At 43.4% G+C, this 12620-nt stretch overlaps 1 protein-coding gene across 2 annotated transcripts in view; it reads left to right on the top strand.

The window, feature by feature from the left end:
- fgd5a (FYVE, RhoGEF and PH domain containing 5a) overlaps positions 1–12292 on the top strand; it is a 28150-nt gene extending 15858 nt beyond the window's left edge. Inside the window, exons 8-21 of one of the 2 annotated variants that reach the window (XM_068314962.1) lie at positions 3013–3103; positions 4119–4169; positions 4458–4516; positions 5129–5200; positions 5419–5487; positions 7785–7868; positions 7949–8028; positions 8126–8222; positions 8374–8511; positions 8600–8702; positions 8784–8920; positions 9046–9147; positions 9499–9653; positions 10719–12292. In XM_068314962.1, the coding sequence (XP_068171063.1) occupies positions 3013–3103; positions 4119–4169; positions 4458–4516; positions 5129–5200; positions 5419–5487; positions 7785–7868; positions 7949–8028; positions 8126–8222; positions 8374–8511; positions 8600–8702; positions 8784–8920; positions 9046–9147; positions 9499–9653; positions 10719–10755 (1275 nt within the window). In that variant the 3' untranslated portion in view covers positions 10756–12292. Of the gene's footprint in view, positions 1–3012; positions 3104–4118; positions 4170–4457; positions 4517–5128; positions 5201–5418; positions 5488–7784; positions 7869–7948; positions 8029–8125; positions 8223–8373; positions 8512–8599; positions 8703–8783; positions 8921–9045; positions 9175–9498; positions 9654–10718 lie in introns of both variants that reach the window. The other variant, XM_068314961.1, reaches the window with a different exon arrangement.
- Positions 12293–12620: the final 328 nt, after the last annotated feature.

Here is a 12620-nt window from a genome sequence, read left to right as displayed (position 1 = left end):
TGTTCTGTTTTAATTAGAATGTTTCAAATTGTGGAAGAGATATTGAAAAAAAAAAGTCTACAATTATTTCCTATTTTTCATCACTTTCATTTCAACACCGCTCCGTTCAAATTTACATATCAGCAGTTCCACGCTGTTCTGTGGTTCACTGAGACAGGTCACAGCCGTTTCTGTTTTGATAAGAAAATGAACGGACAAGGCACCAACTGTCTACACTCATGAATATTCAGCAGCAGCTGCACCTCCACGGAGAAACTTTGGCTGTGCCAGACTTTGTTGGAGTTGAGGTAAACAGAAGAGAAGTGGAGGTGAGAGATTAAGACAGTAAACCATCACGACCTTTCGCATCTTACAGCGTGTTCCCGCTCTTGGTCTAAACCAGCTAATCATTTAGAGCCCTTGACATTTTTTCTCAAAGTTATAACCTTATTTTGGCCTCATAAAGTTAAGACCAGTCCCTATTCTCTCATTGTAGTCGTTATCTTGAATTTTCAAAGAAGGGTAAGTGTAAAAAATAATCTCATATTGTCTTAGGACGCGAGTATATTATTTCCTACTCCACACTTGTGTCCATTTTTAAGCTGTGATTCATCTTACAACCTAAAATTAACACCCAGAGGCTTATGCAATTACAGGTACCTCGCAAGTTTCCCTCCTGCTGCACACACACACACACACACACACACACACACACACGCACACTGCATATTATATTTATGTTTCCCATAATGTAGACCCGTAATATGAGGACTCTCCTCCCTAAACTCCCACACCAGGGTATTGTATATATATATGATGGATGCTGCTTTGGAACAGAGCGCTGCCATGGGAATTGCAGGGCGTATTTGACCCCATTGTAATGAGGAAGAAGGAGGGCCGAGGGAGAACAGGGTGGATCGTACAAGTCACAAGATCCACCTTACCTACTGCTGAGAGTAACAGCGTCCATTTAACTGTTAGCTGTGTGACATTTTTAAGTGATTATACCCCATAAAAGTGGAACTGCTCTTTCCTACATCTGTTTTCCCTGCATTTAAATCTTCTTCACCAATCGCTGCCATGTCACTGCTGTTCTTGGCCAGCACTTCCCTCTCCTCCTCCACCATCCTGCTCCTCGGCCTCCATTGCTACAAGCTAAACTCCAGCATTACAAGCAGTAGTAATTTCATTGTGGATGTGGTGATGACAAGTGATGAAGTATCCACAGAAGCCCAGATCAGATCAAAGCTGGATCCTTACAGGATTAAAAACTCCTTTCCACAGCCAGTCTCTTGTTTACCACATCATCTACGAACACTGGCTGACCCAGTGTGGCGACACTGTGTGCGAGTCTCTATTGGGTTTGCGTGTGCGCGATTGTCGATGTCCATACACAAATTGTGGGGATCGTGTGAGATCTTTTTTTTCCAATGCACTCCAGCTCGAATTTGTATTCATGTCATCGCCTGCGTTTGTGTACCGCCTGTGTGTTTCCTCTGGTGGAAGAAGCCCGGGAGGACAGGAAGAGACTGTGCAGCAGGTGGACAGAAAACGATAGAGGGAGAGAGCGATGGCGTGAATTCCTTGTAAAGGCAGCTGGGCAATGAGGCAGACACAAGCTAATTAGAGAAGCAGCCTCCTCTACAACTCCCCAATTAGATCAGTCGTGTGTGTGTGTGTGTGTGTGTGTGTGTGTGTGTGTGTGGGTGGGTGTGTGCATCAACTGGCTGTGATGGAGTCTGAAAGGTGTGTTTGTTTGTCTGTACATGCGTGTCAGCGCGTGTGCACTTTTCTTTCTTTTTTGGCTCACCCAATCGAGCCACATACTAATTATCATCCCTGGGAAGAGACTTCTTGAGAACAAGTGTCAATTGTGTGACAATATGCAAGCAACACTTGAGGAGAACGGATGTTCTGATAATGGAAAGCTGCTTTCTTGCGGTGCTCGATGCGTCGGGCAGCGATCAGGAGAGAAAAGTGTGAGGAAAGAAAGTCTGAATCTGAAGACGCAGATTTCACAGCACAAGAGACAGAGAAACTCTAAACTTCTGGAATCCTGGTTGTGATAATGAAGACAAAGAGTTGTGTGTTCATCCCTTCCCTCCCCTTTGCTAGAATAATCAGTGTTGTCTCAACGCAGGCCCAAGGTCCATGTGCATGTTTGTATCAGGCGGTGTGTGGAGGGGTGCACTGATAAAGTATTGTATGTATTTGTGAATGAGTCTGAGGTGAAAGAAGTTTTTTGTCTTCACCGGTTCTTCAGGTCTCGTGTGCAGCACAGTAAATAAAATGAGGATGTTGTGTTCCTGCAGGGTGCTATCTGTGCCTGTCTAATAATGGATAGGGCCTCATTGGATTAGAAATGACTGTTTGTGTGTGTATGTGTGTGTGTGTGTGTGTGTGTGTGTGTGTGTGTGTGTGTGTGTGTGTGTGTGTGTGCGCACCCAGTCCCCCCGTTGCTCCTCTACAGCTCAGGGCATAAATAAATGTCAGAGACAATTAGATCCTGATTGATTTTCTGAAGTTCTCTTTGATTGTTCCAATTTCTGTCCCCTTTCACCTGCAAATGACTAGAAGAGAAGAGGAGTGGGAGTTGTTTGGGTGCTGGAAGGATGCATGAAGGTCTGAAGGTCTCACCAGTCTGACCTTGTCCTTTTGCTAACCAGTGACCTTGACTCGGAGCTTTGAGCGATGAGATGTGGTTTTGTGGGTTGTACTTCAGCGACAGCCGCTAGTGTTGCCACAAAATTATTTGAAAATTTAATTTGATTTATCAGACGTCAGTGATGGTTATTGTCATTTTTGCCTTTTCTGGACATTAAAAGTGATTAACGCTGACAGGGAATGTGGGAGAGAGGGAGACGGGTACAACACGCAGTGAAGGTCGTCGGCCAGGCCTGGAATGACTTTATTAGCTCATTAAAAAATGTGTCACGTGACAAAGGTTGCGCCAAATTCAAATCTTAAATAGTAATGCGTGTGTGTGTGTGTGCGCGCGCGCGTGCGTGCGTGCGTGTGTGTGTGTGTCTGCAGACAAGAAGCCCAGAAGAAGCTGAAGTGCCGTTGAAACACCAGCTGCTGCAAGTCGTAGTGAGGATCCTTCAGTACAGAATGCTGCTCACAGGTAACAGATACAAACACACACACACCCACACACACACACACACATGCACACACACACACACACACACACGATATATCATCTCAAGACTACACACCAGTACACTATTGATAAGGCTTGTAAATACTGGCCAGTGTTACTGTTCATAAAGCAAACGGATCAAATATGTAACCGAGGAGAGCTGCAGGCCCCTCCCTCCACATTCAAAAAACGTGTATGCTTTATTCCAAACACCAAATTCATGTAGCTCATGAGTCGTGAGCCCAAAGCAGGGCAGGGGTGAGAATTATCACCACAACAAACGGCTAATTTCATAAGCAAAATGAGAATCCTTCCGGCATCATCCAGCAAAACTGTGTGTGCAGGATGTGTGTGACTAACGGTCCTACTGCAAAATACCAACAAAATTTTAATCAGCCTACATATATCACACACACCTCACCTTCCCTAAGGGAATTGGTGTCTCTGATGGAATTAATCCTTGAGGGCTGTTTTATTCAGAGCAGTTCCACTAATTTAGTATTATTATTTATTCCACTATAAACCTGGAGTCACCGTGTTGCAGCTGATCTGCGCAGCAATGAAAGTGAATTATTGTGAAGCCACGACTGCTGTGTCACATGCACAAGTAGGGGCATCAGTCCCATCACTGACGCTGTATGTTGCAGAACGAATGAGACACCTCATTCTGACAGCATCAAATATACTGGATAAATTGATTTGAGAGAGAGTCAGATTCATTTTGACACATTTTTGCCTCCGTTTGATAAAGACAGCTTTAGTGGTGAGGTGAGAAATGTCAGAGAAAGACATTTAGGATCAACCATATGTATGCACAACAATGTGGAATTGTATTCCCATTTTAAAATATACACCATGCCCTCCTGCTGTTAACATAATGTTGTCAATCAACCTTGCACCCTAAAGAAAATGCTATTTATAGATAGAAGATGCATTGTTTTAATTTCAATAATTTGATTGTCATTTTTGTGTTTTAACTATGTTTTGTGTCCTTCAGATTACCTCAACAATCTTTCGCCTGACTCCAAAGAATATGAGGACACACAAGGTAAATTTTCCAAAACGGAGCTGTAATAATTAATCAATCTCAATAGGATAGAGAGATGTCGAAGAGGAGGATGAGCAACAGAGAAGGTCAGAGAGAATAAGAAGGAGAGAGGAGCTCAGTGAGTGTGGATGACTTCTTTAGAATGTCAGAGACACACAAAACACACACATGTGCTGCAGCTGCTCGACACACATCAGGCCCGAGATGTCAAGACACAATCACAGTGTCTTTACTGAGTTTTATTTTGTGCGTAAATTCTGCATGCTTCTCCTCGTTCTTGTTTCGCAGCTGCCTTGGTGATTGTGTCCGAAGTGGCGGATCAGGCCCACGACAATCTGAAACAGGGGGTGAGTTTAGTCCGGATACACTGTATGTGTTTAAAACGTTCAGACACGTCTTTCTTCTCCCTTTGGCAACAAAAGAGTGATTTTTCAGATAGACAGGAAGAAATTTTAGACAGCTGAAAATTTTTTTTTGAATAAGACAAGCGCTGGAGTGAAGGAAAGGCGCCGCTTGGTGTCTGCCTCCACAGCTCGTTCATCAGCAGCAGGGGTGAGCGATGATGATGTCATCAGAGACTCCCAGGTGTGTGAAGTACAAGGGGAGCAGTTCATGGAGAGAATTCAGCTTCCTCCCTGCCGTCTATCTCGCCTCTCTGTCAGGGTTCCCTTTGCCTCATTTTTGCTTGCCTAGTCTGTTTATCACACTTCCTTTTTTTTCTTCTTCAATGCACACACACACACACACACACACACACACACACACAAGCTGACAGACAGTGGAAACACAGGCTGCCTCTATCTCTGTTTCCTTCATTCAGTTTTCAGTGTCACATCCCTCTCTGCCTCCCTTTCATTCACAAACAAACAGGGATTGTTTCATTCTGTCTTCTCCTCCGTCCATCACTGGATAATCTCCCTCCATCTCTGTGCTCAATCTATCTCTACCCCCCTCCTCAGGAGAACGTGCTGCGTCTGGTCCACATAGAATACAGCCTGAAGGGCAAACGGGACCTCCTGAAGCCTGGAAGGGTGAGCATCATGTGTACATTTAAAAAATTTAATAAACAAATACAGTTTAATAAGAGCAAGGAGAAGATTACAGAACAAGTTAGACGGATGTGGACGATAACATAACCCCCTTCTATCTTTGTAAATAATAGAAGACAATATTTATACACGTAACGCACGTTATAAGCCTAACATGCCTTTCTTCTGTTCCTCTGCGTCTGTGTTGTGTGTTCTGGCAGATATTCGTCAAAGAGGGAACGCTGATGAAGGTGTCCAAGAAAAGCAGGCAGCCCCGCCACCTGTTTCTGGTGTGTTTATTTGTCTTTCCTTATTACTGGTGTTTAAGCCAAAGTTTTCTTCCTTTGCTTCCTTCTTGTGCATCATGTCTTTGGGCAGAGTTGGATGTGTGGATCAGTATTATGTCTCACATTTGTCACTTTAAAATATTTGCATAAAGACTGGAAGCAGAACGGAAAAACCCAACTCGGCCCTGATAGATAAGATTACAGCCTCCACCCTCCAGCAGCTCTGAAGGTCAACCATTAATTTTAATAAAAATGACAGTTTTGTTTTGTTAAGGGGGCAAATTACATTTTCATAAATGATCCTGAGACCTCTTGCCTTTCTATTAGCCGTCATCATCCAGAAGTGTGCGGCGGGATTTGCTGTCTCTGCTATGTTTTAATTTGAATGTTAATCTAAATGTAATCTACTATGTGGCTCCATACGTCTCTCTGCTGTTACATAACCATATGGCTGATATATTTTGACTACTGGTTGGGCTCAGTGATCAGGAGTCCTTACTTTTCTTTTCCATAGATTCATCATACAGGCGTGTTAATTAATGAGCTTCATGGGTGTTGGTATTTTTCCTTTTGGACGTAGCCGGCCGAGCTGTTTACCCCTCATCCACACAAGGCCAAGGCTGTAAGACCTCCACTCGGGCACCACACCCATCAAGACAGGTCCTCCCTCCCTGCTCTTCTCCTCCCCTCTCGGGCTCAGGACTTGTTTTCCAGGGCCCCACTTCCTTACAGGATGTTTGGTGTGGGTCACTGGATGTTGGCTTCCTGTGTATTGGGAGGAGACTGACAGCAAAATGAAAGCCAGACACCCTTTATAATGCAGGCGGGGGGCGCTGGTGGAGCAGGAGGAGTGGTGCTGCTACACAAACACATAACATGAAATAGTGAAGCCCACTCTATTGTTCCAGGGCAATTAGTGCTGTCTCATGTTGTGAGTTATGTTTAAGCTTTGCTTCGGCAGGGGCTGCTCTCTGATTTATACCGGTTGATCCAAATAGAACACAAAGGTATTGATTTATTTATCGTTTGTCTTCATTTTGCTCTCTTCCATCACTATCCAAGGCTGTCCAGATAGGATCACAGCTGAGTGACAACTGAAAAGGTTCCGTGGTTCATACTCGTTGGATATTAGAGTCACACAGGTGTATGCTCCGTTGAAAGGGGGTGGCTTCAGAAGGTCAGTTGTTATCTGTGGGATTTTAAGGAAAGACAATCCAAACAGCTGTGAAAATGAAAGCCGTCACTCACCTCAACGACACGGGCGTTCTGCGACCGTGACGCCAGCCTGGGATCAAAGAAGAAGCGCAGTACGGTTCAGAAAAAAGAGAGATGTGATAGAGGATTGAAGGAAGGTGACAGAATGCTGCTGGAGGGAAGGGAGGGTACCTGAAAGGTGGAGGAGATGAAGGATGAGTGGGTCAGGCCAAATGATTCTATTGAAAAGTGAAATGTCTCAGGTGCTGGGAGGACAAGTATCTCCTTGCTGTTGGAAAGTCCTTAATTTCTACCTTCTTTTGGCTTCTTTGGATGAAATCTTTGAGAATGAGCAGAGCTGGGTGGAGAAGACTCTGTGGTGGCTGCAGCCCAGAGGTCGGAGGCACGGCTCGGACTTGGCTGCAGTTAGCTTTTTTGTCTCAGTCGGGCCAACCCAAGACTGTGACTGTTTGTGTTGTTGTTGTGGTGGTGGAGGTGGTCGGTTCCACCCAGTTCTGGTTCTCATTGTAGCCTGAGAAGGCTGGAGAGGGTGAAAGGAGGCCCCCGGAGCCTGGAGCAGAGTGAAGAATTCCTGGATGCTGCCTTCACAGCCCCAGCGGATGTTTAGAGCACACATTAGGTGTGACCAATGATGTCACCTCCTTTGTCTGGGAAAAATTGAAATACCTCGAGAAACACAATGGAATCTCAGTGTGGACTCTCTTTTGGTCTGGCAAGCAAATAAACACTTTTGATGCCTAATTTTGTTGTGTGCAGCCATTTTTTGAGGGGTTGTACCAACGTTTGATTAAAGAAAAATTCAGTTAAATTCGGTAAAAAAAGTTAATTATAAAGTTAATTATAAAACTTTGAAAGTTGTCTCAAGAAATATGAACAAACAAATAAGGATTTGTGTGCTGCAATCAGAGATGTTTCTCGAAAGATAACATCGCCACCCTGTGGTTACTATGGGTATTGCATGGTGGGAAAAGGCATTGATACTATTATTGTCATTCATCCTGTTTCACTCTTTTGTAGAAACAAACAATTAAATGAAAATACAACGTAACAGACCTTATGTTTCCTCTCTCCCTTTTCATTATCAGATGAACGATATCATGCTGTACACCTACCCTCAGCAAGATGGAAAATACAGGCTGAAGAACACATTGTCTCTCTCTGGGATGAAGGTACATTCGCGTCTCCCCTCTCTAGCAAAATCTCAACTCACGTCACTTTTCACAATGTTTTTGACTGAACACACACACAGGTGAGCAAAGCTGTGGTCGACAACGTGCTGAACTGTCTTAGGATCGAAGTATCCGATATCACGATTACACTCTCAGCCAGGTGAGGATCTGACCACCCAAACCTCAGAAACTGTTCACGCTATTAGTCCTAACCCTATCAGGAGTACCAGGAATTACATGTGTGTTTCCCTCAACAGTTCAGTTGGAGAGAGGGAGGATTGGTTCCACACATTGAGTCGAGCCATAGCAGACCACGCTGCAGGACTTTGTACATTTGGTGGACCATGCAATGAGGTAAGCAAGTTAAGGTTCATCCAAGTCTGCGACGATTCCTGCAAAAATGTGTTCTGTCATTCCAAAAAGTATTTTTTATTATTATTTGTAATTCCTTGAGTGAGTAACATCCGCCTTGAGAATTATTCTCACCTTGTCTGCTACGCTACAGGCCCGTGAGAAGTTATGGATGGATCTGGGCGAGGCTGCTCCTGTGTTGGTGCCAGTTTCCCACGTGATGATGTGCATGAACTGCACCTCCGACTTCAGCCTCACCCTGAGACGACACCACTGCAACGCCTGTGGAAAGGTCGGATACACCGATCAGAAAAATAATCAGCATGACAGGAAGCTGTCTCTGTGGGGTTTGTCATTTGTTTTTCCTTCTCTTTGACCAGGTGGTGTGTCGCAGTTGTTCCAGAAACAGATATCCTCTAAAGTACCTCAAAGACAGGGTGGTCAAAGTGTGTGACCACTGCTACGCCGAACTCAGGAAGAGAGGTGAGTCTCAGCTTTCTGTGTTGAACAGCAATCTTAGTGTGTTTCTCCCTCTGATTGGACACTAACTGTGCATGTATGCAGGTGGCAGCGTGTCGGGGGTGTGCGGTAACACTAGTCCACGGACTCACAGGACCAGCCGGCCTCTGTCAGCGGTCTTCCAGAGCCTGCAGACCCCGAGTTTGTGGAAAAGCAGGAAGAGCAGCTCCCCTCTCAACCAGGTGGACCGCGCTCCGCTTCATCACCCGTTTCTCAGTTCCACCATCAAAAACACTTTAAATTATATCCTGCCTGACCTTTCATCATTTATTGTTATCCTTTTTCTTGGTGTTCTGGATTTTATCAGGTTTCTCTTACCGTGGAGGGCTCCACCATAAGCGGCAGCCTTCAGCGCCGGAAGAAGAGCAAGAGGAAGTGGAAGCGGCTGTGGTTCCTCCTCAAAGACAAGGTGCTCTACACCTTCACAACCCGTGAGGTGAGGGGGCACAGAGTCTCCCACACCAGCCCCAAAATTCTCCCACGCTCTCATAATCGCTTAATGGAAGAGGCTTTTTCTCACAGCCTGTGTCTGCCTTCCTTCTTCTTCACCTTTGGCAAGTGTTTTCCACTTGTCAACCTTTCCTCTCGGACATTTCATGTGACTAATGAAGGGATTCTCTGTGCTCTCTCTGTTTCTTCGGCCAAGTGTGCATCTGAGTGTTGCACCACTTTCTCGGGGCATGAAGTTCTTATAAGTCACACTGACGGTAAGATTAGGTTTGTTAACTGGCATTTGATGTCCTCGCCCCTGTTTCTTCAGGATAAAGTGGCTTCGGAGAGTCTACCTCTGCAGGGTTTCACGGTAAAGCTGACCGAGAGGCCGGAGGGAGAGGAAGGCAGCAGCGTGTTTCACCTCTACCACAAGAAAACCCTGTACTACACCTTCAGGGCGGATGACCAACACACTGCACGCAGGTGAGCAGTTTGTAAAGACATAACCAGAGATGTGGGTTTTTTTGTATACTGATAAAAGACTTCTGTGGAGTGGCTGTGTTCACACTCTGGGCCCTGAGCCCATTTTGTCCATTTTTTCAATACTTTGATTTTGGCTCTATATACTACATAAAAAATGCTTAATCTAACAGCAGTAAAGCTGTTATTTATGGTGGATGATAACAGGCATCGCATTGGTTTGATGAATATGTGGTTTTTTTATGCCGCGTCGATCACAGTGGTGAGCAATCAAGTGGACAAAGCATGTTTATCAGAGGGCATTTGCTTTGTGTAAAGGCAGACATAATAATGGCTATCTGCCATTTACTTTGATCGGGTTGTTTTTTGCTGTCAGCTTCTTTATCTCGAGGTTTTCTTCGACACAAAAAAAGATGCTATTAGCAGCAGACCTAGACTGAGAAGCCAGAAACCCTCATATATTAACTGTTATCTCATCACTGGTGTGTAGGCTGACTGAACAAACATAACAAAGTCTGTTTACCTTGAATGATATATTTATCAGGCATCAAAAGACATCTGAGTTTTAAAAAGTGTACAAAACACAGCACATTAAAAACTCATGAAAAAGACAAATATGTATTATAAATGACTTTTAGAAAAACCATGCACTCAGTGTTTTTAATGCTCTGCAGCAGTAGAATTAACTTTAAATTAAATTTCCTAACTTCTGGTGTCTTGTCAAGCTCCAGCTGTGGACAATGTGTTCCCATTGCTTTCTCAACCATTACAACTAATAGCCTGCTGTCAAACACCCCATTATGAATACAAGTACACGTAAATGCTACATAGTAAATGTGTTACCACAGGAAAAGGCTGGAAAAGTAGGGAAATGATTGCTGTGAGTGTATTTAGTGCAATAAGATGAGCTGGCATTTCATCCAGGGTGTACCCTGCCTCTCGCCCGTAGCCAGGAGAGATAGGCTCCACCAGACCCGTGTTATGTAAAACTGATATAGCAGTCCTTCAGTATGTCAAGTGATGAATTATGACCTTCAAGTGTCTCATGTTCCTTCTCCTGTGTTCCAGGTGGGTCAACGCCATTGAGGAGGCAACGGTTTTATAGCACCTGCTCGGTGAACCACTAGAACTCTTCTGTGGAGCAGAACACAACCGCCTGCTGCCTTTGCACCATCAGTAAGGGTTTGGTCACATCAGGTCATGGGGCCTGAAATATGTCGGGACAATTTAATTAATAAAGCATCTTATAGGTAATGCTGCCACCCAGTGTTAGGGAGGTGAAAGGCAGAGGGTGGCTGCAACTGTATATGGAGAATGATCTAAGATAAGAAGGCTCCCGGTGCTCTGATCCATCCAGGGTCATGGAAACCTTCTCTTTTTAAGAGAAACGCTTCGTCCAAAACAAACATTTTTCTCCTTCTGTTACAGCTTTTTACAAGGACCAAGCCACAAGTATTCTCAGAGTAATTATTTTTAACTTTGCAGTATTTTGGTGCCTTTCTTTCTGAGGTTCCACTTAATTTTACAAACCGTTCACTTGGTTCTGAAGAGATCTATACATGAGACAGAGTTTGTGTTTTTGTGATGGATGCACCTTGCATCACCCATTTTGCTCCTGTAGTAGTCACAGCTAGTAAAATGGAATATATTGATCTTAGAGAGACGTTCGCTATCCTCAATATATAAAGTGAAGTATACACTGCAGAAATTGCAGTGGCTTATATCTGTGTGTATAGAAATGGTGTTCTGATGTTCTGAATATAGGATGTCATTTCTAATCACCATGGTGTGTATACATTATGTTTCATGTGGAGTGTTACAGTCGTATTGAATCTACAGCGCTATGGAATGACCTTCAGCATGACAACCATTCAGCAGCATGTCAACAGAGATTAATGCTTTGAGAGACACTCTGTGATTGAATCTGTAGGTTTTTGATCAATGTGCCCTGTTCTGAAGCGCCGTTTGATTTCTTCCAGTAGAATGCAGTGCAATTTTGCAAGTAATGATGAATGTGCCTGACATTAAATTGTACACCTTGTTTGTCTTTTGTTATCACAGTACTGTACCGTTGTGTCTCCAGAAGAGACATGAATAGCAGTTGCTTTTTATCTACTCTTTTGTACTTTATGTTCTAGGTTTTTGAATGATTCACTCACAGTCCAGTAATATAAGAACATATTATTGTGTGTCTTTATTATTGTATTTTTAATGATGTATATGTGCTGATCGATAAAATACTTTACACACTTTTTAAACGCACTTGGATTCAAAGGAAACTACTTAAAATATCACAGTATGTATAACCTGAGCCGCTCATGTCCTCAGCAGGAGGAGGAAACTGGAATTTCTCTCCTCTCAACTGTTTTTACACAAACAGAAGTCGATACTGTTTTCATAAATAATCCACCAAAAGGCATCATCCACTTAATTCAGTGTGCAGTTGCTTATTTGATTTCCCAGCCTGTCAAACTAAGACATTTCTTCATGATGTACCTTTCAGCTTTTTTACTTGTTTCCTATGTGCCATACTTATAGTGTTATTATGCATTGTACCTCTCGCATATAGTGCATTGTAAATGTGTCTGTATATAGATACATATAAAAATAAAATCTTTTAAAAAGTTTAACTTATCTGTCACAATGCTATGCTGCCTGTTAGATAGAAATTTTACTATGCATTATAAAATATTAACTGAATTGTATAATGTAGTGGTCCCTGTATACATGTTTTGGGAGAAAACACAAGATGTCACTGGATCCATGAGGAGGAATACAGGTACTGCTTTCAATCACTGAGGATGTCAACTGTTGAAAAATTTGAGTTGTTTTTTCATTATTGTAGCTTGATAAATTTAGATGATCATCAAATGGTAATAAGGAGTAGAATATAGGAAGCTATTTTCAAATTATACAGACAACCTAAGCAAATTCTCCAACCTTAAGACTCGATGGTGCATTTAATGGTGT

This window comes from Antennarius striatus, chromosome 5 (assembly GCF_040054535.1).
Source record: "Antennarius striatus isolate MH-2024 chromosome 5, ASM4005453v1, whole genome shotgun sequence".
Lineage (NCBI taxonomy): Eukaryota > Metazoa > Chordata > Actinopteri > Lophiiformes > Antennariidae > Antennarius > Antennarius striatus.
Note: the sequence above shows the minus strand (reverse complement) of the source record. Positions and strands in the feature narration are given on the sequence as shown.